Source organism: Pipra filicauda, unplaced genomic scaffold, assembly GCF_003945595.2.
Source record: "Pipra filicauda isolate LSUMZ 115617 unplaced genomic scaffold, ASM394559v2 scaffold235_size1210477_pilon, whole genome shotgun sequence".
Classification (NCBI taxonomy): Eukaryota; Metazoa; Chordata; class Aves; order Passeriformes; family Pipridae; genus Pipra; species Pipra filicauda.
The window spans coordinates 222,415-250,319 of NW_024104349.1; the positions used below are offsets into that span (position 1 = coordinate 222,415).

At 42.1% G+C, this 27,905-nt stretch overlaps 1 protein-coding gene across 1 annotated transcript in view; it reads right to left on the bottom strand.

The window, feature by feature from the left end:
• Positions 1 to 27,905, bottom strand: part of DDHD1 (DDHD domain containing 1) — a 67,142-nt gene that overhangs the window by 30,269 nt on the left and 8,968 nt on the right. Inside the window, exons 2-4 of the mRNA XM_027724428.2 lie at positions 20,459 to 20,632; positions 8,829 to 8,957; positions 6,837 to 6,984 (exon numbers count right to left, since the gene is read on the bottom strand). Coding sequence (XP_027580229.1) covers positions 6,837 to 6,984; positions 8,829 to 8,957; positions 20,459 to 20,632 — 451 coding nt within the window. The remainder of the gene's footprint in view (positions 1 to 6,836; positions 6,985 to 8,828; positions 8,958 to 20,458; positions 20,633 to 27,905) is intronic.

Here is a 27,905-nt window from a genome sequence, read left to right on the forward strand (position 1 = left end):
CTGAGCTGCACTGCAGAAATGCCAACTCAAGTCGGATTTCAAAGAGCAACTGCAAGACACAAGTCATGTTCTGCCACTGTTCTTCAGGGATCCAGCTGCTCTCAGAGCAGACTTATGAAAAACACTGCTCTGACACACACAGACTCATTTTACTTCAGAGGAAAGATGGAAATTCTGGGATGCAAACAAAGTAAGCACCAGCGTGACTCACACTTCATCCTTTTGAAGAGTAACAGGATTTTGCATGATCAAAGGAACTCAAGCTGCTTAGTTAGTTGATCATACGATCCTGAGACAAGCCTGGGAGATCCAGGTGCTTCCAGTGCCTCCCTCCAAGCACTGCTTTCCAAAGGGCAGGAAAGCTTGCCCTGCAGGGAGATGCTGCCTTTGGCATAGGGCAGAGTAGGCATTCCCTATCCCCGCTGGCATTTCCCACTTGCTCCCATCTTCCAGGTGGAGTTCCACATTTTTGGACCCCTTGCAGTGATCCACTTCACAACAGGAGCACAGAGTTGTGCTGGTGTGGGCAGGCAAAGGGCAGCAGCAGGGAGAAACAAGGAGTGGGGTGAGGATGGGAATGAGAACAGACCTGGGGAGACACCCCAAGTCCTAAGCAGGCTGTTAAAGCTTGTGTCCAACATGCAGCCATGTGTTAGAGAATAAATATACACAAAACAAGCTGTTACAAAAGTATTTCATGCCCTAACTATCACCTTTTACCTCTTGGGCTGAACTTCTCTTGCAAGACAAGCTCAAGTTGAAACCTGTAAGCCAATTTTTTGGATAATTAATTCAGAATTAATACCAGCACCGAAGGATGAAAAACAAGCATGTGATATGTATTTAATGCAATGCAAGCACTTAAATGGAACATAAAGCTACCAAGTATCTGAAAAGCTAAAAATTATAGAAAAAAAAAATCCCAGGAAATCTTCATTTAAGATTCCAGCAGCATATATCAATGCACTGAAAGGCCTCTGAGAGGCTCTGTAAGGACCTGCACAGCAATGGAAATGTACCAAAATAGCTATTCTGAGGTAATTATCATAATGATAATCCACAATTAAAATGTTTTCTAATGGGACTTGCAATAAAAACATAATTGGTGATTACACCAAGATGGTGTTGCTTATGCAGGCAGCATTTTTTTGGTGCTACAAACAGCATCACAGACAAATGGAATTTTTGAATCCAAAGAGGAAATCCAGACAGAGGCAGACAGAGACCAATTTTAGGGTGAGAGCAGCCCAGAAGTGACACAACATTACAGCACTTATGGAAAAATACAGCAGAGTTTCTTCATTCATCCCTCAAGCACAGGAGATGATGAAATTCAGAGTCAGCCTAAATGTCTGAGCTCTACCCAAGTCAGGTGAAAGGTCTGACCTTTACCTTAGCCAGGTAAAACAACAGGATTTTGTTAAGGAGGTTGGAAACATGGACAGTAAACTTTTCTTAAATGCCCAGAAGAGGCCACCAAGTTGATTAAAGGGATGGAGCAGCTCTGCTATGAGGAAAGGCTGAGAGAATTTGGATTGTTCAGCCTGGAGAAGAAAAGGCTTTGGGATGACCTAATTGTGGCCTTCCAGTACCTAAAGGGGCCTACAGGAAAGATGGAGAGGGACTCAAAGGGCTTGGAGTGACAGGACAAGGTGAAGTGGATTCAAACTGACAGTGGGCAGGGAAAAATGGGATATTGGGAAGGAATTCTTCCCCGTGAGGACGGTGAGTCCCCGGCACAGGTTGCCCAGAGAAGCTGTGGCTGCCCCATCCCTGAAAGTGTCAAAGGCCAGGTTGGACAGGGCTTGGAGCAACCTGGGATAGTGGAAGGTGTCCCTGTCCACGACGCAGGGCTGGAATTAGATGAACTTTAAGGCCCATTCCAACCCAAACCATTCTGTAATTCTAAACTACATTCAACATGCGTAACGACATCTCCCCCTCCGAATCTAGAAGCACAAGTTCAACAAAATCAGAGGTGAGGTTTCAGTGAAAAATATATTCCAAATAATAACATGAAAGTGCATATAGTAAAATAAAAAGATATGCCAAAATTATTTATTTTAAATCTAACATCTACTTTATCATAAACCTGGTAATTCCAGAATTCTGCACCTGATGGCAAATAAAACCCCCTCCAATTAAGTACACTATGCCATAATATCTTGGTTTATGCTACAGAGAAATACAGAATATACTGTCTTCTCCATAAATAACCATCTCTAGGCTACCAAAGCAGCTCACAGCACATTATTCTGTTCATGCTGGGGCAGCTGAATCACTGTTCTAGCCTGGAAGAGGGACTGTCTCTTCCCAGATGAGTTCCCAGTTAATATTGGTGCTGACAGGAGCAGCTTGTTGCACCAGCTGCTGTGCTACATTTAGATAATAAATGTGTTTAACTACACAGTGAAGAAACAAAATTATGTCACATCTACCCCAGAACTGTTCACCCAACCATCGATAAAAGTCCATCTTTTCCATTTACCTACTTCCAGGATACTCTGCAACCACAGCACCCGACCACATTAATGAGGAGATTGAGCTCCATTCCTTAATGAAATTAGTGCAGACAATTTTAAATTACCCTGGACAAGAGTTCTGTTTTCACCTCTGTAACCAACAGGATCTGCTTAATGATGCAGAAGCATCATGTGAGCTGCACCAGGTTCTTCTCAAGGCGGTAACCTGAGGACAGAACCTGTCAAATGAGCTCTGGGTGGGTGTCTCTCACTGGCCTGGGTTACAGAGTGTTCCATGCCTGGGTTATAAAGTGCATTTTTGCACTTTCTTTTTATTTCTTTTACAACTCCTTGTTCAGGTGAGGCCACGTTCTTGTGCTGTGTATGAATTGTTGTGCTCACACAGCTTGGAATAAACACAGAAGTTTCATCCCAGAGCAGAATGAAGCCCAATAGAAACAACAATAAATGTACAGTGCAAAGATAAAATGGACAAGAGATTTTTTTGTGGATGGCAGAAATGAAAGGCACCTGAACAAGCATTCCCTTTTGGAAATCCCAGAGTCCCTCTGTCCTAGTTAGGACAACTGAGACCAGTTCATCAGGGTATGGGTGTAACCCAAAACTGTGTATTCTATAGCCTTCCATGCCATTTCCCAGAAACTGTTATCAATGAACCATTTACACCATCTGCCCATAGAGCCTGACTCCTCAGGCTATAAACTAGGTGTTAAGAGGCCTGTGAGATAGGAGGATGCTCCTGTCCTCACACCCTTTGTGGAACTCCCCGCCCTGAGGGAAGTGCTGAGCATTCCTGCCTGAACTGCAGGATATATAATCTTGGAGTCTTGGAACATTTTTAACCACTCTGTGGGATCCAGAGAAGGACTGCGGCTCATCGCTCTCAAACAGACTTGGATCACCACCCTATACTGGACTCCAATCACCACTTTGACCAGACTGCAACAGCTCTCCCCCCAGCATCTCACTGCAATCACCACTTTTGACCAGACTGCAACAGCTCTCCCACCAGCAGGTTCTTCCCCTCTCCCTTTACTTTGGACTCAAGCGGGGCCCAAGGAACCCCACGTTGTTCATGCCCCAGGGTACTGGGTTATACATTTGGGTTTTGTGGGTTAAGACCAATTGTTTGTTTGTATGATTGTACTTACTGTATTATTTTAGTAAATTGTTATTCTGACTTATAATCTCTCCTTTGAGTTGAGTTCATTTCCCCTGCTGGTTAACTCTTAAACCAGCACACCCTCCAAGCACCATTTCCAAAAAAACGCAGGGTGTCATGGTGGTTGTCTCACCTGAGCATCATATGGAGCATCCAGTACTTAAAGGGACTCTAAAAGAGATGGAGAGGGACTTTGGACAAGGGATGGAGGGAATGGACAAGGGGAATGGCTTCCCACTGCCACAGGGCAGGGATAGATGGGATATTGGGAAGGAATTCCTGGCTGTGAGGGTGGTGAGGCCCTAGCACGGGTTGCCCAGAGAAGCTGTGGTTGCCCTGGATCCCTGGAAGTGTCCAAGGCCAGGGTGGAGCAACCTGGGATGGGACAGTGGAAGGTGTCCCTGCCCAAGGCAGAGGGTTGGAACTGGATGATCTTTAAGCATCCTTCCAACCCAAACCATTCAGGGATTCTGTGATTTTATATCCCAAGTAAGATTCAAGTCCTCCAAAGCTGAACACAGCCCCAGACAATGCTGAGCTCTGACAGGACCTTCTACATGTGCTGGTGGTACCCAGCCACTGATAAGGGAAGAAAAGAGCAGTGACACTGAAGGACAGACCTGTGGCTTGAGTCACAGATTTAACGTGTCTGCAACTACAAATTTCCTGCTAAAGAATGTGCCTTTAAAAAGTAAAAAAACCCCACTGACATCTCTTCTCCTTGGTTTCCACTTTACACTGTGAACGGTCAAAAAGTGTTTCTCCGTATTCATCTTATTTTTCAAAAGGACACATCTGATTGATGTCCCTGATGTAAAAGAACGTAAAAAGAACCCCCAACAAAACCAAACAGCACACATATATCAGGGATGAAGGTGCTAACAGAAAGTGTTAGTATGGCTTGTGAGAGCTTGGCAGACGTTTCCTTTAAAATTTCTTCTCAGAACATATGGGATGTTCTTCACTGGTAAGTTTTAAGCTATTTACAAAAAAAAAAAAAAAAAAAAAAAAAAAAAAAAAAAAAAAAGAGAGACTTCAATCTAAAAAGAAAAAAAAAAAAAGAGAGACTTCAATCTAAAATGATGCTCTAATTTGCAGACTTTGTAGAGAATGCACAATTTATGCCAATAATTAGCATTTTAAAAGGCTATGCAATACTGTCTGATATTTCTTGAGGGTATGAGAGAGATTTACTGAAGCACATAAAATCTTGTTTCCTTTTTTGAGAAAGTATTTCATATACTGGGCTGCCAATTAAAGCAGGACTTATGGAATGAACATCTCTGCACTGCAGCCTGAGCTGAAGTTAATCCACCCATATAACCCCTGTATTTATGGAAAATGGGGGAAGGAGAAAGACAAAGCAGAAAAACTTAATGATTCCAAGGTGGAAGTTTTATTTCTCGTCGCTGTTAAAGCAGCAACTTATATTTAGGGTATTTTCATTCCCAGTGTAATTGCATCCTACAAAAATTGAACTTTTATTATTACACGACTAACTTTTAATCAGGGGCTGTGGAGTGTTTTCTCTCTGGTTTGGATTGCTTGCTCTTCAATAACATGACTAACAGAGCAGCGAAGTGGCAGAACGAGGGGACTGGGGAGCAGCAGGTTGTTGCTTTGACATGACAAATGACACAGAAGTGACATCAGAAAGTTTACTCTGCCGCACCAGAGGACACTGGAGTGGCAGAACGAGCTGCAGGAGCACGAGAGCCTGCTGACACGATGGCACACACCACAGAGCACTGACCTACATTCCCATCCTGGATTCAAAGGGAGCTTCACAAAGCTCCTACCACAAAACAGTCCCAGCTCTACACACACTTCCACAGGAGTCACTGGGTCTGTCGTTGTTTCTGTCAGCTTTGATGGAACGTGGAACTATTTGGGGCACACGACTGAACCATCTGTGCAATACAGATCTGTAATTAACACTTTTTTACCCTCTTCTTTCAGCTAACGAAGGATTCCTCAATGCCACCTTGTCCCCCACAATGTTGTCACCACAATTTACAATTTCTTCTAATATTCAAACATCTTTTCAGGTACAGAGAATCCCGGAATGGTTTGGGTTGGAAGGGACCTTAAAGATCATCCCGTTCCAACCCACTGCCATGGGCAGGGACACCTTCCACCAGACCAGGTTGCTCCAAGCCCTGTCCAACCTGGCTGTGAACACTTCCAGGGATAGGGCAGCCACAGCTTCTCTGGGAAACATAATTCCCCATATCTCAGGGATTTCTCTTCCCATTCACCAGCACCCTAACTGGCTTTCTGAGTTAGCTGAGTTAGATGTCAAACCAAAATCCATTTTCAAACCACTTTTCACAAAAGACATTAACGGAAAAGATTTGGTAAGATTTCAATCATGTTTTACTTTTCAACCGGCACAGAACTCCATGAACAGTCTCACAGAAACACCTTCCAACTGCGTGAAGGGCTTCTGTCCTGTTAGGAATAACAACACTCCTGGTAGTTCCCCCTTTCCCCTCTCTTACCAGTATGCACTTTGCTTGCTCACTGTTCTGACAACCAGCTGGAACAACAAGAGATTCCACTTTCCTATACTAATGAAGCAAAATTTTTCTGCCCAGTCACTTTCTTCCCAGTTGATATCTACTTAATTCACCCAGGTATGACATTCCCTTTGATTCTGACCAAATGAAAACCTCTCCCTGCTCAGCAAAGTCACTGAAAGTTGTTTAGGTGGGAAAACATCTCCAAGATCATCAAGTCCACCCTGTGCCCAATCTCCAACATGTCACACAGCCCAGAGCACTGAGTGCCACGTCCAGTCTCTTCCTGAACACTTCCAGGGATGGGGACTCCACCATCTCCCTGGGCAGCCCATGCCAGTGCCTGACAAGGCTTTCCATAAAGAAATTCTTCCTGATATCCAACGTGAACCTCTCCTGGTGCAACTTGAGGCCACGTCCTCTCATGGGCCAGTTCCCTAAAAGTCACAAGTATTGGCCATAAAACCAGACTAAATCTTTGCTCTTCTTGCTCCCAGCTGCCCTCCCTGAGTCCATACCACCCAATCAACACAGAAAACAGTGTACCCACAACATAAAGATTAACGACTCAGGGGAAAGAGGAGGAGAAGGAAACAGGGAAAGGTCTGGCTTAAACCAAAGGCTGTGCTGTCATTTATATTCAGGCTACTTCAAACATCACAAAGCACTCACATCGCTGTGTTTTTGATGATCCTTCCTTGGTCCATTTTCTGCCCAATACCATGCACAACAAACACAATGTGACTAGTCTGTGGTGGTTTGTCTTCTAATGTGGCTTCTTCTACATAGCCTCTATGTAGCCTTGTCCCACTACTCGAAGCTGCAGAAAGAACATTATCCCACATCAGTTACATTCTGTGAAGTACAAAGGTCTCACCTGTTGACAGAAGCTTGGCTTTTCTCAGTCCAACACTGTTAAAGCACTTTGAAAACAAGATTCTATAACACAGAGCTGTAAGATTAAAGGGCTATCACGTATTTTTAAATACATCCACTTTTAAACTCTTGAAAGATTTCAGCAACTGGGTGATGTTAATTGTATCAGTCAATGAATTACAAGGCCATTTCCACTGTATAAAGAACTAATTTGAGAAATGTTTCGAAAAACAATTAGAAAACAGTTGTGTAACTGTCCACCCACTTTTACAGCACAAAACTCTTCTTCTGGGTGTCTCCATCATTAAACCTCCTTTTATCTCCACCTTACTCCTATGGATGGAAGAATCATGGAAATTATCTGGCCGTGTAAGTAATTAATTGTCACCATTGCATCTGCCCCCATTAAAAGAGCTGGTTGAAAACCTTCACGATTTTTCATTTTGATGGGGAAAACATGTTTTATTTCAAGCTGATCCAACCTCAAAATTTGCAAACTTGTTCTCCAGCTCAGTGGCCAAACCAAAAATCAATTACCCAGGGTAAATATGGGTATTTTCTCCCTGCTGTGCTGATGGATTGATAAACCCACTGGCACTGTGTGTCTCCATCCCCCTCTAGTGACAGACCCACGGAGGGGACCCAGAGCCTGGCACCAGTGTTGGTCTCAAAAACTGAAACAAACAGCTGATTTTGTTCCTAAAGAGGAGGAAAACACCACAAAACCACTAAGGACTTTTTTCACCTAAGACAGCTTTAGTCTTCTATTTAATACTTGTGCCCCCAAATTGTTTACAACAGATTTTTTATTTATTATACACTTTCCAAATCATGTTTTGGATAAATTACTTCGTTTCTTCTGGAACTGAAGCACTGAATTATACTATTTTTTTGGCAAACATTAATTAAGTATCCACCCAAGAGCCCTGGGGGGGTTAAGAGGGCATAATTACAAGACAGAGGCATGGAGATTAAAGCCAGACCTATTACCTGGTCTTGCCTCTTCAGAGGCCAAGGAACAAAACAGATGTTTATGTTATTGTTTTGGCAGCTGTCCTGCACAGGACATGACAGAGGAAAAAAAATTCCAATTTTCTAGGTTGGCAATAATCTGCCTTTTCCTTGAGAGGGACCATCCTCTCTTCCAACCATCTCAGCCTTGCTGGCTTTATGACTGGGAGTTCTGAGCTTAAATGAGTCTGAATTCCTACTGGAAATTATTCCTACTGCAAATAATTTTTTCTAAATGTCGATTTTTCTAATTTTTTCTAAATGCTTCACCCCTTCTCTCAGTTCATATGTCTGTTTAATGAATGGAAAAAAAGGGCAGGAGATGGTGAGAGTGAAGGTATGATCATGGATTTAAGAAATGCATCACAATATGCAAGTACACAGTGGTAAAGTTAAGGTTGCAAAGGGAACTGTAATATTATATTACTACAGTAATAATTCTGATTTTACAGTATCTGCTGCTCTGCCACTGTAATATTTTAATGTATTTGTTATGTAATGCTAAATGCCACAGCCAAAATAAAATATGTATTAAAAATAAAATATAATAAAATAAATATATACTATATATAAAATTAAAATTAAAAATTCACATCTAGTTACAATAATGTACACAACCTAAGGACTCTGAACATTCACATAAAATAAAAAAATGCAATGGCCAAAGCAGGCTACTCACATACTAAAACTTCAAACTTTCCTCTAGTGTTAAAGTAAAAAAAAAAACTTAAAACACTGGTATTTACAATATTCTTGACAAACTCTGAGAAGTGTTACCTTTGGAAAACCCCAACTTTTGTGTAACAGTCCTTGCAATTTTGGATGTGGTTGCATCACTGTACAGATACACTTCATCCACACTGTGCCAGTCCACGTGGTTCCGACTCAACTTTAGACTGTGAATAGCTGCAGCAAAAAGGAACAATATTTCATTTATATGGGTAAAGGACAAAAGAAAAATCCTCTTTAAACAGAGAGAGAAGAGAGAAGGGTAATTTACACACGGGTTAAAACACAGAGCTCCATTATACCTGAATTCTTATTATTTCTTACCTTGAGAAATTTTTACATTTAGGATTAATCTGACCAGGACACGCAGCAGTTTGGAGAGCACCTGTGAGGACACTTCACATCAATCTCCTCCCACCCTCATTTTGGGATGGCAGATTTCCAAAATACTCTCTTAAAAAACAGGGACAGGGGAATGGATCTTGAAATACTGCAGGTGGGTGTGAGGAGCAGGTGGCTGCTCCAGGTACTTTCATCACTTAAAAAAAAAAAAAGTGGAATTTCAGTCCTCTCTCCTGTGAAATCCTGTGGTCTGATTGCTCTGCACTAACAGAAGCTTTCAAGGCCCCATTACTAGAAACCTCCTGCATTTCTTCCGTTCAGAAACATCCAGGAGCTGGAAAAGCAGCCCAGTGAGGCTCTGAATGAGCAATTTCTGGCACAGAACAGAATTTAGCTCTTTCAAAAAGCCACTAAGAGCTCCAGTGTGCTTTTTTCTTTTCTTTTTTTTTTTTTTTTCTGTGCAGTTACTGTGTTTTCCAGATTTGGAACTGACTGAGCTCTGGGACCGACCTCATGACACGCTGCCTGATTGTCGGGATTAAGCACAACAGGAATGTTTTAATGCAAATCAAAATCATCCAAGGCTTGGAGCTCGCAGGGGCAGAGTAGCACCCGAGATGTATCACAAGGAATTCGGATTTCACCAGAGTTTGGAAATCTGCTGCTTAGCTCTCGTCTAATATGGGGTGTGCTGACAACAGCAACAGCCCTGTGCCCAAAAAAATTGCTATTTAACTGTCATTGGTCTTGCTAAAAAGTCCAAAGTCATGGAAAACACCCAGAGGGGCTGTTTGGGGTTTGTTTTTTCCATAGCAAGTAGAGCTCTAACCTGTCTCCTACTTGAACCACCCAAATGAATTTTTTATACTCTTTTAAAAACATTCTGAGAAAGCCTGAGCCATCGTGATCTCATATTCTAACTCTGCCACAGGACAAACCAGCCACGTGCAGCCAGATGTTGTGACCTTTCTCCTCTGATAATTTTTGTTTCTTTGCCAAGGCAGACAGACTTGACACAGACTGATGAAAAACTAAATGAAATCTGTAAGAAACAAGGGGATTAGGAGAGGATTAGCCCTGGTAAACATCTGATTCACTAAAAATAACTGTAATTATATCGTTGTTTTACACTGACAGAGCAAGACAGGAATGGAAACAAGCCTGGCTTTGAAGAGCAGAGATGGCAGCTTAAGGTGGCCAGAGCAAGCAGCAATCTAGTGAGAACTCCATGAACATGGAAGAACAGCAATTTAGGGAGGAGTGATCCTCAAACTCCTCCTGGGATCAAGTCCAGCCTCTCTACAGGAAAAAAAAAATATATATACAGGAAGAAGTAGCTTTTCTGTGCCCCGTGTTAATTACTCTCACTTGGGAAGAACATGGTGTTTTTTCTAAACATGCATATTGAAGGAGTATCAAAATCAACTACAAGACATGGAAGTACTGATGAGCTGCAAATGGAGTTCAACAGAGCCAAGTGAAAGCTCCTGCACCTGGGTCAGGGCAATCCCAAGCACAAAAAAAGGCTGGGCAGGGAATGGATTGAGAGGACCCCTGAAGAAAAGGACTTGAGGGTGTTGGCAGATGAGAAGATCAACAAGACCCAGGAATGTGTGTTTGCAGCCCAAAGAGCCAAATGTGTCCTGGGCTGCATCACAAGAAGTGTGACCAGCAGAGAGCTGGGGGTGTTCAGCCTGGAAAAGAGAAGGCTCCAAGGAGACCTTAGAGCCCCTTCCAGTAACTAAAGGGGCTCCAGGAGAGCTGGAGAGGGATTTTGGACAAGGGATGGAGGGACAGGACAAGGAGGAATGGCTTCCCACTGACAGAGGGCAGGGGTAGATGGGATATTGGGAAGGAATTCCTGGCTGTGAGGGTGGTGAGGCCCCAGCACAGGTTGCCCAGAGAAGCTGTGGCTGCCCCTGGATCCCTGGAAGTGTTTCAGGCCAGGTTGGACAGAGCTTGGAGCAACCTGGTCTAGTGGAAGGTGTCCCTGCCCATGGCAGGGGGCTGGAACGAGATGAACTGTATGGTTCATTCCAACCCAAACCATTCTGTGAGTCTATTCAGTGATTATGTGACAGTGAAGAGATTATTAAGATACTTGAGAGTTCAACCAAAAGGAACTTCTGCTGCTGACAGCCCCAGGGTGTGTTAAAAGTGAGACAGGGAACACGAAAACCTGTCATTGGAGACGATCTGCCATAAGTCTGAAAAGAAACATCCTAAAATAAAATAAATATGCAAACTGTGCTATCCCACAGGTGTGGGATAACAAGGGCTGCCGTGGCTGGTTTGAAATTGAACCCGAAGGGAAACTGAACCTGAGGAAGGGAAATGTTTTCCTGAGGACAAGGAGATAACATTCTCTTTCCTGTAAACCTCCTGCGTGCTGCAGAGGTGCTCAAACTGACAACCCCGGGAGCTTTTCACACCAAGAGATGTCACAGCATGTCAGGAAGTCACCAAGGCATGTCTGAGGAAGCCAAGCTGCAGAATTCCGAATAGGCAGTGGGAATGGCACGGGGGAATGCTCTTCCTTGTTCGTTCCTCTGCCTGCTGGGTCCCTCAGGAGCACACATTCTACATTTGGGGACTGCCTCCACGGCACCTGGCTGGGATGTTGCTGAGCTTCACCGAGACGTGACTGTGCCTATGGCACCTCTGAATGTCAGACACAGGAGATGAAAGGTCTCTCGTAAAGCCATGGGGACAGGAATCTCTCTCTGGATCGGATTCCTCGCAGCTTTGCTTCTACATGACACTTCTTTGACACTGAAAGCATTCACATGGACACCTCCATAGGTGCATCTTCCCCAGGCGCAGAAAACTCCAGGTACTCTGCACACGTTTCTGGAGAAGAAAAGGCTCCAGGGAGATCTTACAGCAGCCTTCAAGTACTTGAGGGGGGCTTATAGAAAGAGGGGAGCAACTTTTTACACAGAGAGATAGAGGTAGGACAAGGGGAAAGAGTTTTAAACTGAAGGAGAGATTTAGATTAAATGTAATGAAGGAATTCTTGGCTGTGAGGGTGATGAGGCCCTGGCACAGGTTGCCCACAGAAGCTGTGGCTACCCCATCCCTGGAAGTGTCCAAGGCCAGGCTGGATGGAGCAACCTGGGATAACGGAAGGTGTCGCTGCCCATGGCAGGGGGCTGGAATTAGATGATCTTTAAGCTCCCTTCCAACCCAAACCATCCTGTGATTCTAGTTTGGGATTGAAGGCCAAGTCCACAGAAATGAGACCAAATTTTGTGTTCCTTTGTAGCCAGAAACTAGAAGTGAAACAGTTTTTAGGAATATTAACCAAGAAAAACACCTACAATGTGAGTCCCTGGAAGGCCCAACCCCACTAGAGGTGCTGGAAGACAGCAGCGAAGTCATGGAAAAACAAGGAAAGAAGCACAGGGGAAGTGAGAGGGATCAAGAAAGGATTTCTTTCAGCAGAAGAAATCAATGGTTACTATCACACAAACCTCCAGTTTTCAGCAAGACAGATGAATCCAGAGGGAGAAAAAAAAAATCCCTCTAAAAAGTTTGAATATGAAAAACGAAGCTGTAAAACTTAAAATCCAGAATCCATTTTCCTAAAGCCTTGAAGAAGTTGATTTCAATTAGGCTGCAGAAATTCATCTTGAGTCAAAATAACTGGAGAACAACTGAGCAGAAGAAATCCTGTGCTATTTTTTCTGCTCACAAAACCTGTGGAGAAGCTGGGAGTGTGCACCCTGCACGTGCAAACATCCTCCCAGCTCCAGAGCTTGAGGGGTTGGACACCTCCAGCACCACATGTGGACAGACAGGTACTTGAACGTGGCATCTCTGTTACAACTGTTCAAAATTAAATATCTTTTAAGGTAAGTACCATTTTTTTTTTACTTGATGCTTTCATTCACCTGCCAAGACCGAAGCACGGGGTGATTCTCTTCTCCCAGAATTTGACTATGCTCAAGTCAAAATCAATCCAAAGGAAAGCATCTTTGAAGGGCTCAAAGCTGATACTGCCTCCAGTGACAAAAGCACTGTCATTCCAGTCAGGCTGAAGACCAGAGGAAGGATACAGACTGCCTGAAAACCTTTTCCTGCCTTCTTTTTTTCCAAGGATTTTTAAATTAATCTGTCTTGCAAGCAGCAGGTGCTACACAAAAGCCTGGCACATTGTTCAAGTAGCTGAGAGCATAATTTGGCTGCTGTTCATTTTTAACACCGAAGGTCTGGAACATAAACCTGAGGTAGATTTAAAAACCTTTTCTTATTTATTAAAAAGAAAGTCATTTAAAAGGCTATTGCTCTGAATTAAAAAGGGCTGCTTCACACTGCTGTCATTTTTATATTCGTTCACCACCTCTCCATTCCTCAGTGTCACTATTGGTTACACAGGCACCTACTTTCAACTTCTAATTCAAGCACGCTCATTACCACAACTGAACATGATTTGAGGAAAAAAACACACAAAATAATTAAAAAAAAAAAAAATTACAACCATAGAAGTCCTTTCTTGCTTATCCAGACAGTAGCTATGCTTATTCACCTTTAACAGACTTGAGTTCCATGTGTGAGAAGAAGCAGGAAAAAGTTTCCTAGTAAACATTTTGATTTCAAGCATTTTCATTTGAACCCAATGATAGAAAAAAAAATAATTAAAGGAAGTCAAAAGGCAAACATTTATGCATGTCAAAATAAATTCTCAGACTTTACAACATCCCCAGGAGCTACAAGAATATATGGTACAACAAGAATAACTCTGAACTTACCACGTGCATTTACATTTTAAACTGAGGGTTTCAGAAGTCTTTCCAGGAGATTTTCCACAGTCACTGCAGTCAGTGAAAGTTTAATCACTACTGGTTTTAACTGGTGGCAGAGAAAGCCCAGTGACAAGAACTTCTGAGCCTTCTGCAATCATTAAATGGCTCCTGTAAGATTTATTCCCGCTTTCTGAATTAAATTTGCACAACATCAGCTGCTGCTAAGGTCAGGGATGTTTTCTGCAACACAGCAGCCTTTACCATGGATTTTATGCAGCTTCCCTCTTTATGTCCTATGCCTGTATCTCATTTCATTCCAGTACTCACACAAAAGCTGCAGTAAAAATAATTTACAACATAAAATTATAGATTATTAGCCAAAAGAAAGCGGCAAGCAAAACGTTGTCTGGTATAAACCCTCTGTTCCTTCTCTGACATAAATTATCCCATACCAGGCCTGCTGCAATTCTAAAAAAGTTGCTTTCATTTTACTGAAAAAGCCAAACCACATATAAAGAGTGTGAGAAACAAATGTTTAGAGTTTTCATCAGCCAACAAACAATTATAATCACCATTTCTGCATGACACTGTGAGCATCTACTCTCTAAGATTCACAGCACTTCTACTTTTCTTCTAAGATTTAAGATGCTCTTTCCTTCCATCTGGAAGGAAATGGCACAAATACAGCTCAAAAAAACTGAAGCATGTTAATCTAACACATTTAACTGATATAAGCAGACTAGAATTTAAAGCTTCCTAAGCCAGGAGTACTAAAAAAAAAAAAAGAAATCTACAATTACTGTACCTTGGGAATGCTTTCGCTTAAGACATGCAGCATCTGATTTCTCCTTATATCCTCTCCATTTGAACAAAGAAGGGAGGGAGAAGGGAGGGAGGTAGTAGAGAACTAAAAGTAAAAACACTGAGCTTCAAAGTAAAATTTTTAAACGGGGTGTCATTTTTTTCATTAGTATCACCATTTTTAGAAAAAAAAAATTGGCACATTTTCTGGAAAAAAAAAAAAGTATATACTTAAAAAGCAGATCTTGTAGCAGAAGTGTCAGGTCCCAGATTTAATTGCTGAAGAATTTAGCCAAATTCAGCTTCTTCAGTGTTCATAACCAGTCATGACATCACAACAAAGCTAAAGGCATTAGTAAGAGAGAGCTGGGACAAAAACATCATCACCCTACTTGGTACTGGATAGAACACAGCAAACCCTTATAAATGTACACTAAACAACTCAGTTTTAAGCACAGCTCTATTTTTTTCCCCAAAAAAGTGTAAGAGGATCACTGAAAGTTAGATTAGACAAAATATCCTATTTTTACCCTGTTCTGCAAGGCCCCAGGAGCACGCAATACTCTGATCCAGTAACTCAAAGCCAGTACAAGTGAGTGATATTCCATGCTTTTATCAGTTATCCTGGTCCAGGACTCAGCAAACAGCTCTGTCAGCAGATGTCAATAAAGTGTATTTACTGTTGCCCATCAGTTCTCTAGAGGAGAGGAAAATTAGGCTCAGAGCTACTTGGGATTCCATGGAATAATTTAGTCCATGCAATATTTTACTGGCTGTGGGAATGCAACACTCAAGAAGAATATACAAAGGAAATTCATGAAAAAGTAGAAATAAAACTGTTCTTTGTGCTGAGGGTGGTAAAACACTGAACAGACTGCCCAGAGAGGTTGTGGAGCCTCTGTTGTCAGAGATACTGAAAATCCCAAGGGAAACATCCTGGGCAACCTGCTCTCAGCAGGGAGGCTGGACTAGACCATCTTCAGAGATCCCTCCTGGTCTGCACCACGCTCTGCTTCTATGAATTCAACTTTCTCAGCTAAAGGTTAACTTAGCTGTGACAAAAACCCATATAAACTTTTTATGAAGAGAGAAAATGCTATTTGAAATCTAAGACAAAAAAAATCAGCTGTTCCAAATGCAACTTTTATAGGTTTTGTGGCATTAAGCATATGTTGAAATTCCCCAGGAAAAAAACCCCAACAGGCTTATGCTGTCTCAAAAGCAATGCATTAAAACATTAATTCTGATTCTCACAGGATTTCTTCCCCATATTTCTTATCAGCTATCATGGAATCATAGACTTGATCACAGAATGGGATTGCTGGGGTCCATCTGTTCCAATCCTCTATGCAGAGTAGGATCAGCTTTGAAGTTGGATCCAATTTCAAGTTTGAATCATGTTGCACAGGTGATTTCCAGCTGAATTTTGAGCATCTCTCCATGCAAAAACAATGAACTACATCTATTCCTACCTTACTGCCACATAAATTAAGCTTTCAGCTTCATTTCATCCTCATTAAAGAATATCTCTGAAAAAGATGATTGATAGGTACTCAACTTGTTTTAGCTGACAAAGCTTTGATATGACTGAAATCTCTAGAAAAGCTGCTCCTTTGGTGGACTCCTTCAGACAGGTCCTGAACTCACTGTCTGCCTAAATATGCAGGAAAGGCACTTTCTAAATATTATTTTAAATACGTAAATTTTAGACTTATTCACTGCTAAACAGGTATTATGCTACATTTTTTTCCCCTTCAAAATTATTTCAGATTAAACACTGCTTCACAGAACAAGTATTGCAACTAGGTTTTTATCAGAAGTATTAATAGAATTATTTTCCAGTGGTGATATACTGAAGTGTAATCACTTGGTATATGCAGTAAAAGAAAGGTCAGGCTTTCTGCACAGGGATATAACCCATCCTCAGTGGGATCAAATAAACACCTCGGATATTTCCACATTTTAAGGGCTGATGTGCATGTTGAATATTTAAAATTTTGAGCCTAAGAATTCAGTTTAAAATGTTGCCTTATGTCTTGTGTTGGTATTAATTTACACATGTAAAGTCTGAAGAATGAATTGTTCTTAAGAAGGACAAGCAAAGTCAATATACAAAAAAGCCTAGTGTTGCCTGGATGAACAACAAAAACAAGTACTTGACAAATTAATCCGTGGGGGTCCAAAGTCCCCCAGTATTGTCTACAATATCTCTGTTAAGAGAACAGCAGAACAACCAATCAGACCTGGAAGCTCATATAATACATTACAGCACTGCAGAATCTCATTTAGGGGTTTAAGGTGTCATTAGAATTGACTGTTTTCAGCACAGATTTGGGTGCTGAACCCAACCTCTGCTCCCTGATCCAACTATAAAATGACAATGTGATGATTCTCGTTTTGCTCATAAAAATTATGTAAAATTACTTTATGTAATGACAAGCCAGAAGGTGCCTTCCCGAACCTGCAGATTTGCAGTTGTGCAAATGTGTGATTTGCATGAACTCGAAGGCAGGTGCAGAGGTTCAGCTTCACTGCAAAGCAGCCAAAATGCAGCCCAACCCCTAATTCCTTATTTTATAGTACAGTTTCCTCCTGTAGCTGTACTGGATACTTTAAGGGACCTTAAAGATCTCATTCCAACCCCCTGCACCTTCCACTATCCCAAGTTGCTCCAAGCCCTGTCCAACCTGGCCTGGGACACTTCCAGGGATGGGGCAGCCACAGCTTCTCAGGGCATCCTGTGCCAGGGCCTCACCACACTCACACACAAGAATTTCTTCCTGATATCCCATCTAATCCTGTCCTGTCACTCCAGGCCCTTGTGCAAAGCCCCTCTCCAGCTCTCCTGGAGCCCCTTTAGACCCTGGAAGGGGCTCTCAGGTCTCCCTGGAGCCTTCTCTTCTCCAGGTGAACCCCCCCAGCTCTCCCAGCCTGGCTCCAGAGCAGAAGAGCTCCAGCCCTCGGAGCATCTCCATGGCCTCCTCTGGACTTGCTCCAGCAGCTCCACATTCCTCTGATGTTGGGGGCCCCAGAGCTGGACACAGAACTCCAGTGGGGTCTCACAAGAGCACAAGAGGGAGACAATCCCCCCAACCTTGACCTTTTTTTTGATAATAAGGTGCTTCGTTTCTGTGTTGTGCCATAACAACACAGGTGATGCACTGAAGGGGATCAGACACCAAGAGGAGTCAGCAACATCAGGCACCATAAACTCAGTTCATTTTGCAAGGCATGGAATTAAATACTTTGTAAGGATGGAAATCAAAATTCCACTACAGTTTGCTCAGCAAACAGCGGGATGTCCCCCCGGAGCAGTGATATCCAGGGTGCCCCATGGAAAACAGAGCATGAGAAATCACTCACTGTCATACAGGACACAGTCACATACTTTCTGTCACCTTCAGCATTTAAAGCTTGTCATGCTCCCCAAAAAAACCACAGGAATGCAGCACGGGCATTATGTTATTTATAGGCCACAGGTCGGAGACTCTTTTTCAGAGGAAGGTTTGCTTGGATTAAGAGTTTAATAACGGGGCATTTATTCATCCTATCATCAAACATCATCCTAACAAAAGCCCTGGATGAAGCTTAGTTATTTCCTTGTTAACATGCTGCAATCCAGGAGCAGAATTAATAAATAAAATCACTGGATTTGACTTACTTTGGGTTTATTTTGAAATTCTAAGTACTAACAGACTGTTACAGCAGCTTGTATTAACTTTGCTGAGCAATTAGAGGACATGGTTAGTTTTTCATCCCCTTCAGTGCTTTATCATATCATTGAGAACAGTCACTTTGCTTCCCAATGATATTTACAGATTTATTCTGATTTTCACTAACCATAGATAACAGCTCCCTGTAAACCTTGATGGGACCAAAATCTGTTTCATACAGGTCACAATTACAACAAATTGTAGCACTTAGGGAATTTATAAACTGAATTCAGCACTTGTCCAACTACTTATGTTTACTCCACCAGCAATAATAATGCAAGTTACAAAGCTTCTCCCAGTGCCTTTGCAAATGGGAATCATGGATGCCAGTGGATCCAGGATGTATGGAGAGGCATATTATAATGACAAAACCACTTTTCACACACTGTCAGCTGTAATTTTCCTGCAACTCTCCTACTACTACAAAAAAAAAAAAAAATCTATTGAAAGATGTTAGTGACTCGACACATATTCCATTTGAAGTGATGGCATACACAGCTTGGGTTTACTTTTTTTGGTTTTGCTTTTTTCTCTTTTAGCCTTTTAGAAAAGGCACTGGTGCCTGAATTTGGAGTTTCTTTTTCTGAACTTCTGTGTTTTCACAAATATCAGAGATTATTCTTTCTCATCACTCTCCCCAAACTCCCTAACATCAAATCTGAAAATTTCTGTTCTCTTTCTTAAAAAAAAAAATTAAAAATCCCAGATTTCTCTCCCTTACCAAATAAGGAGAATCCAAGTACCACTGAAGCCATCCATCCTTCCATAAGAAATTAAGCTACCAAAGGCTGGGAGCACTCAGGAAAACACAGATTTGCTTTCCATGTAAGAGCACAATACCCTGCCACTAACAATGGTGAGCTTTGTGCCAGGACACTGGAACAGTAAATCAGCACAGACACACAAACACAGGTAAAAGTGCCTCCCAGAAGGGGGGTTGTACTGGTACAGTGCTGTGGCTCAGGGGTCACATCACTTTATCCACCTTTTTGACAGAGCTGTTGAAGCAGAACACCATACTGCAGGCTAGACCAGAGGAAAAAATCTTTTAAAGTAGTACAAATAGGAAAAAAAAATATATTCATAAAGTCCTCACTAGCTTTGAGGGGAGTCACAAACTTAACTACTCTCTGAAATGCTGGAAAAACAAATAACACTCTGGTTTTCCTTACAGTGATTACAGAATTCCCCTGAATATTGCCTTGCCTCCAATTTATTCACAAGCTTTTACTTGTGTGGGCACGTGGCCCAAACACAGCCATTCCTACACTGTGTAACTGCTTTGTACAAAGCTGCAGTTAAAAAATAAAGCTGCTTTATAAAGAGTAACACAACCAAATCCCTACTGAAATATATTGTGAGGCCTCTGTACTTGCAGCTCGTGGTTTGTAGGTTGTTCACCAAGTGACAACCAACCAACAGAAGTAAAGTGTGAAAGCCAAAAACACTGAATTTTTGCTGTGCAATACTTACTCTGAGCAACCCAATCAACTGTCTATGTTAAACAACAGATCAGTAATTTTAGAAATCTACTCCTAAAAATGTTCCATGCATTGGACTGAGATTCCCAGCAACTCTAAGTGAATGTCCTCAGCCTGGTCATTAAAACATAAGGACTTCCACAACAGAATGAATGCCCAAGATTTGCTAAAGCCGAAAACTAATAAATTCACAGAATGAGTAAGAATGGAAAATTAAATGTGTTCTGTAAAACTGACACTACTCCCTTTAGGGCAAAAATAGGGATGCTGGACAGAGATCTGTTAACCAGTCTGCATTTGGACACTGACTCTTTTTGTCCCATCAAGAGATTTCAGTTTGAAGTGAGACCTCAAACACAGTTAAAAGACATAAACAAAAATGGGAACATGATGTTTATCCATAAATACAATTTTCACAGTGTTCATCAAATGTGCTGCAGCAGGAAATCTCACATCGAGACGTACTGAAAAATGGGAGAGCAAACTGATGGTTCCCACTATGTAGAATGGAAAACCAATACAGATCATATTCTTGCTTAAGAAAACCAGATCCCAAGTGTCCAAAAAACATATTATAGTGATCTAAACAATCTTACCCTCCTTCCCATCAACAGGTTTTGATACTTCCATGTCAAAGCTCTCCTGCAGCTGCTGGCCTTTGAAGCGGTTGAGATGCTCCTGTTCTATTAAGTTACTTTCCTCCTCTTCCAGAGGTTGCCATGTCCCATCAATAAACCACTGTCCACGCATTACAGGGATCTTTTCTGTTTCTAAAATAAAAAAAGAAGATTTTTTTTTAATGCAACAAATCACAAACTGACTGCAGGAAAGAGGGAAGGGAATTTCGTTGGGTGTCTTGATGGAAAAGTTACACTCCTGCTGCTGGGATCCGTAATAAATGACTTGAGAAACACCATCACCTTTCCCCATGGGGCTGAAATGAGGAGTTTAATCCGCAAACCTGAGGGTAACGAGGTCAAATTTTCCAAGGGTGTGTGAGGATGTGAGAGATGGACAGAAAAACAGAATCCCAGAATGGTTTGGGTTGGAAGGAGCTTAAAGACCACCTTGTTCCACCCCTTGGCACGGGCAGGGACAATTTCCACTATCCCAGGTTGCTCCAAGCCCTGCCCAACCTGGCCTTGAACGCTTCCAGGGATGGGGACTCCACAAAATTTATTAAAGGTTTAATTTAAACAACAGCCCAGCTTTAGTGGGATATACTCCTCTCCACTCAGCTGCCTTGAATTTTTGAATAATTAAGCTATTTGTGAGGCTTATGCTCCTCTACACAATTTGACTGATAACAACCATCAGTTTCCAAGTTATCAAGAGGATGCAGAAAGAGGAGGAGATACAAACCCACTCATGCTTACTCTGACTGCACAGAGCCTTATTTCCTTTGGGAATTGCACTTCCAAGAACCCAAATTACACAACGATTAGCATAAATGGTGATATTTAAAGATGAAAGGATTTTTTTTTTTATTAAAATCAGTCTTTTGCTGAGGGCTGGTTTTGGTCACTGTCAATCTCGTTTCAGTTTCAGTTCTCCAAATGAGGAAACAGCATTTACTGCCCACATGGCAAAAGAGAAATCTCTAAGAAAAATATATCTTGGCTCTTATTTTACATCAAACTGTTCTTGTTGCCCACACTAACCACTGGGAACGTAGGGAGCAAGAATTACCTTCCTATACCCATCCCTGCAAGCAAGATGGGACAATAACACCCATTGTAACTCAGATTAGAATATCTCCTCCCACACCTGGAAAAATCAAGGAGAAATACTGTGTGTGCCTGTGATCCACAAGCCTGTAAAACCCCAAACTCCAGGTTTATGGGATTAGCACAGATAGAGGCATGCTGAGAGCCCAGAACAGTTGGACCAGTGACCCCCAGTGCACACTTGGAGGTGTGTGTATATAACTATATATGTACATATAGACTGACTCAGCCAACTGCAAACATCTTGTGTGTGTGCATACAAACCCCAAAAGTTTAGCTCTACATAGCAGATAAGAACTGAACCACAAAAGAGGCTTAAAAAGGAGATGGGGGGGGAAAGGCTTTACTACTCAAAGATCTCTTCCTACCTGGAAACAGGGAAAAAAAAAATGACAACTTGGAAATTGATGAAAAGAAACAGTAAATGAAAATTAGGTGAAAAACAACCATGAAATAATAGATTTCAGAGTTACTGAGCACAGAAGGGATCTCTCTGACCTATCACCAGAGCAGAGCAAACACAGCTGGGTGAGGTGACCCAGCCACGGGCAGAGGTTTTTAGGCTGGTCACAGAGCTCTGTGAGCACAGCCACTAATCCAGGTCACAAAACCATCTGTTTCTCAGAGTCCCAGACTGGGAATGGGCACATCCCACTGACATTCCGATGTCTCTGCACTGTCCTCTGCTACAGATATGTCATTATTGTTCCTTGTGCCTGCAGACACCGGTACACACCAAAAGTAATTTTCATACTAACTGCAAAACTAATTGGAACACACACCCCCCCCCAGTTTACTTGGAACCTCTAAACCACTCTGAATTCTTCATCCCTCAGACCACGGAATGCACAAGCTATGAAAGCAAGAGGAAAATCACCTTGCAATAATCTTCCCACAGGGTAAACAACACCCGAAAGGTTCCAAAGCCAATTTTGAAACCTGTCCCATAAGGGATTTACAGAAAAACACTATTTCCACAGTACTAAAAGTGGTAAAAAGGTCCTAGCACCCTGCCTCTGTCACAGAAGGAGGGCACAGGAGTGGGTGATGACATCCCTACACTGGTCCTGCCAAAATGAAAAGTGAACAGCAGGAAAGCTCATGGCAGGGAGGGAAGCAGATGATCTGGAGCAAAGAGCCCAATTACCACTGAATTCCCCTCACTTGGTGCTGGCACAGGTGCTCTCCCAGTTACCCCAGCATTCTCCTGACTGGGAATGCTGTAGAACAGCCCCTCGGGGCACACATGGCACAACACAGAGGAAATTCCCAAAACAACGGCTCCAAGCACTGCCAGGCTCTCATCCCAGCTTCCCACAGATCCCAGTTCCCCTCTCAGGCATTACATGTTCTGGTTCAACCCTCCTAAAGCCCCATTCAAGCTCTTGGCTCCCCCTGCACCCTCAGCTCTGCCTAAATGGAACACAGACAACTCAGGCTTGTGGCCTGACCAAAACCCAGACAGAAGTAGTGCAAGACCCAGTTCTGCCACTCAGCTCCTCTCTGCCCTCCCAAAATAGCTATTCCAGGTAGAAGCCAGTTGTTACATGCTGAATTCCTAATGTTTTCCATGTTGATGATCCAGCAGATGAACAAAGAGGTTGGAGTGTTCCAGTGGCACAGTTATTTAGTGGAAATTAATCCCAAACAAAAGCTCTGAGTGGCTTTAAACTGCACAAGGTCATAGTCACCACAAATGGCACAGGAAATCCAATATTCTGTGAAAATTTGGACTAACTTTGGAGTCTACATCCCATCAATGAGGTGTGAAAGATGAATATTTACTTTTCATGAGATGAAAGACACTTGCAGCAGTGCTAGTTGTCACCACATACAGCAGCCTCCTTCCTTAGCCTTTGCTGTATTCCCAGATATTTTACACCTGCCAGACATCCACATTTTTCAGTACATCCAATACACACAGATCCAGTTAGGCTGCCCTTTACAAACAAAGCTCTGTCTGTAGGAAGGAATGAAATGCACATAAAATGTGAGCCTAGATAAAGGATCCCATTGTGGCTGAAGCAATGACACAACTACGTCAGATGTTAATCCTCACTGGGAAAATCTGTAAGCAATTCCTTAATTCTTGACTAAGCAGCCTGTTGAGGTTCCATTCATTGAATCCACAAAAAGATATATATTTTTGAATCATAATCATATGAATGCTATTTTGTATTCATTTTGTTCGGAGTACAAGACACCTATTTTTCAGTTTTGAATGGCTTTAAGTTTTTCACATGGGAATTTCCACCTACAGATTTCTGAAATTCTAACCATAAAGTATTAAAATAAACATTTTCAGGCTCTTTTCACCTGAGAGAAACTTTCCCAGAGTCGTTCTTTACAACAGGAGTCTATAGTACTCAAAAGTAGCTCTCAAACATAACATGGGCAGAGCCTTTCCCAGAAAAGCTCAGCCAGGAAAAACTGTTTGAAATAAGAAAAATTTTAACATAAAATCTTTGCAGAACAGTTCAGCTTGGGAATAAATTAATATATCTGGCTCAGGGTCTGGAAACATATGGAAACATAAATCACTTTCAGTTCCAAAGACAGATTATTATGGAGCTTCGGTTTAAAAACCTGAGTGAGGCAGTTCTGTTTTCCAGCTCTGTGGGATTTTTAGGAGGACCAGGGAGGGTTTTTTAACTCATCTCCTCCTTTAAGCTGTTGGACACTTTTAGTGCAGCCAAAGGCACCCTGAGCTACAAGGTGCTTTTATTTCATGTCACGAGCTGGATGGCAGGTTTGAACACTGTGCTGCTGGGAAACCTCAAGAGAAAACCACCTGGAAGCAAAAGGAAACAAGTAAAGGACAATTCCTGCCATCAGCAGCATGATTTGGTTTTCAGAAAACTGAACATGGTCTTTTCAGAACTCAGATACTCAAATCTGTGACCAGAGCCCACAAAGACCTATTTCCCATGGAGATAGGCTGGGAGAGCTGGGGGTGTTCCCCTGGAGAAGAGAAGGCTCCAGGGAGACCTGAGAGCCCCTTCCAGGGCCTAAAGGGGCTCCAGGAGAGCTGGAGAGGGACTTGGGACAAGGGGCAATGGCTTCCCACTGCCAGAGGGCAGGGTTGGATGGGATATTGGGAAGAAATTCTTGTGTGTGAGGGTGGGGAGGCCCTGGCACAGGTTGCCCAGAGAAGCTGTGGCTGCCCCCGGATCCCTGGAAGTGTCCAAGGCCAGGTTGGATGGGGCTTGGAGCAACCTGGGCTAGTGGAAGGTGTCCCTGCCCATGGCAGGAGGTGAGACTGGATGATCTTGACTTTCCCTTCCAACCCAAACCATTCTGGGATTCTATGACAACCTACTAAAGGTCACCAGCTCCAAAAGGAGGTGGCATTTCAGTCATGAAGACAGGGAGGTATATTAATGGTAATTACATGGAATACTCTGGATTGGGTGAGGAAACAAGGAGACTGCAACACAAGGAGATTTTTCAGTAAAATCTGTTCACTGTGGGAAAGAAGAGAGGCCTTCCTAACCACAGTTCCTCTGTTTAATCCTGCACAGGTGCTGCTACTGAAAGATTCCCCTGTGTTTCCATCCCGAGAACTTGATGGAAGCTATTACAGTAAGCAGCATTAAAAAGTGATGAACCAAAACTGCCATTTTGGCACCCAATTTCACTCACTTATCCACCTTCAACAAAGTCATTCACGTCTTGGATATTCAGATGATTTCAGAGAAGCTGGAACTACATTCTTTCAGATATTTTTGTTTTATGGAAGAATTAAACACACTGGCATTAAATCATGTTGCAATTTAGCTTGTTTTTTTGTCAATGCATAATTCCAAATCTACTATATGAAGTGTTATTTACCCTTATCCCTGCAATCTCGATCCCTAGGAAAGGATTTGCCTTGATTTCTTTACTGCCTGAAGTCCTACACCACATAATCTGCAGTTGGCAGTGCTTCAGCCTGAGAGATACCAACATATTTGACTGGTTATACACTTGCATGGTTTATTTATACGAGAATTTCTAAATAAATTTGAACGGTGGGGATTAAAAGCAGATGAAAAGCCCTTTATTTAAATTAGTCACACATATTTTACCACTTTTACAGGAAATTAGTTTAAGAGATCTACTCTGCAACAAAGGATTTATTTATTTTTACACAAACAGGCCTTTTTTCTCCCTGAAAATCCAAAGAATAAAAGGATACAAGTTCTGTAATTAATGGTGCCATAAGAACACAAGTGACTTGTGTAATGATAATCACCTAAACCCTCTGAATAACAAAAATTCTGTTAAAATAAAAATTGTATGCAACATATGAATCACTGCACATGTGTGGAGTGTCTCTGTATAACCCAGCTACCTTTTTAAGAAGATCTTTAAACTGTGATCATATCTAATATAAATTTACTAAAAAGCTGGGTAATCCATCGAAAGAAAGTAATTCTGAGCAGAATTTGCTTTCCTTTTCCTTCTTGCACTATTACATCAATTCTATCATACATTTCCTGCCAGCCCATTGCTTGAAATGAGCAAAATTTAGGTGTATTCCTAAATTTAAATACTGTACAACTCAAACAACCCTCTTTCACCTGACTTGATTGAGGAAACTGTTACAAAACTAAGAGATAATGACTAAAGTCCTGCTCAGATGGCCAAGTGAAGGCACTCCTGGCGCTCTGCATCCATCAGTCTCAAGACATCTATAACAATTTGCCCACAAATGAGATCTAAAAGGTTAACAGAATATTCAAAGGCTCAGAAATTTAAATTAAAGCTTGTGTTTTGCTCAAATTGCCAATTCCCAGCTCTCCAAGCCCAAAGCCAAGAGGCTGGACAAGAAACACAAGCTCGCAGAACGCTGTCAGCTCGAGATGCTTTTCAGTGCAGTAATTTCAGATTCCTGCTTTTTGGTGTAGTAACTGCTTTTCCTTAAGCCTGATTTCCTTCTTTCTACAAGTGGCAAAAAATTTTCAGTACGTGAGGACATAATCTGCACAAGACGAAGGCAACTGTGAGGCTACAAACGTGACATCCTGAACTGAAATTTAGTTAAATAAGGAAGTGCCCACACATTTACCAAGGGATAAAAATTTTTGGCAAAAAACAGTCTGTTTGGTTTTTTTCTCCCCAAAGGTTTGCTACAAGTGCTGAACATCAGATGACTTGGAGCACAGCAATTCTTGCAACTGTCATACACACAAAAACCTGAATGTTGACATTAGGAACTGAGTAAGCATGAGAGAATCATAGAAGGGCTTGGGTTGGAAGAGACATTAAGGATCATCTTGTTCCAAACATTGTGACATGGGTAGGGACACCTTCCACTAGACCAGATTGCTCCAAGCCCTGTCCAACCTGTTCCTGAACACTTCAACTCTTACCTAGTTCCTTTGTGGCTGGGTTTGTAGAGTCTTGAAAGGAAAAAGAGAGAGAGAAAGAGGAAAAAGAGAGAGAGAAAGAGGAAAAAGAGAGAGAGAAAGAGGAAAAAGAGAGAGAGAAAGAGGAAAAAGAGAGAGAGAGGAAAAAGAGAGAAAGAGGAAAAAGAGAGAGAAAAAAGGAGAGAGAGAAAGGAAAAGGAGAGAAAAAGGAAAATGAGAGAGAGAGAAAAAGGAAAATGAGAGAGAGAGAGAAAGGAAAATGAGGAAAAAAATCTGCTGAGGACAGGAAACTTCACAATTAGAACAGTTACAGATACTGACTGTGACATGGGAGGTCCCCACATTTTACTGACAGTGACATGACCATGGTTGCTGGGTGAACAGAGAGATGTTGTAATAAAATAGCCCCAAACTAAACTCGCATTATTTCACGCTTGCTGGGTAACAGAACACACCTTTTAACTTTTTTTTTTTTTTTAATAGCTTCAAATTCTACATCTTTCTACCTCTTCCCTCACGTTATTTCACAACGGAGCAGGTGACTGAGGTTTAAATAAATGGAGCAGCTCGTTTAATCACAGCCCCGTGACCTCCCTTTGTTTAACCACAAACACATGTGACCCGTCCTGCTCTCTCGAAAGCAACAAGTCCCGAGGAGGAGTTCAAGGGTGACATCTCAGCCTCAGAAAACTTTAGAGCAACATGAACTTTGAGCCAGACTTTGAGCCAGCGCCTGAGCTGCAAAGAGGTTTAATTCACTGAGCAGTAAATGCCATTATTTTGCTGGTTCATCAAATAACTCTCAATTGCTTCATTGAGGCAATTTCAAAATTACAGGTGGAAGTTGCTTTTGAGTTTCACGGAGAACTAAACACATTCAGAGCAATCCAATTGGCACAGGTGGGATTTTCTTTCCAGACTGAACTACAGAGCCTCTGTGTTTGCTTCAAAGCTGGATCCAAAAG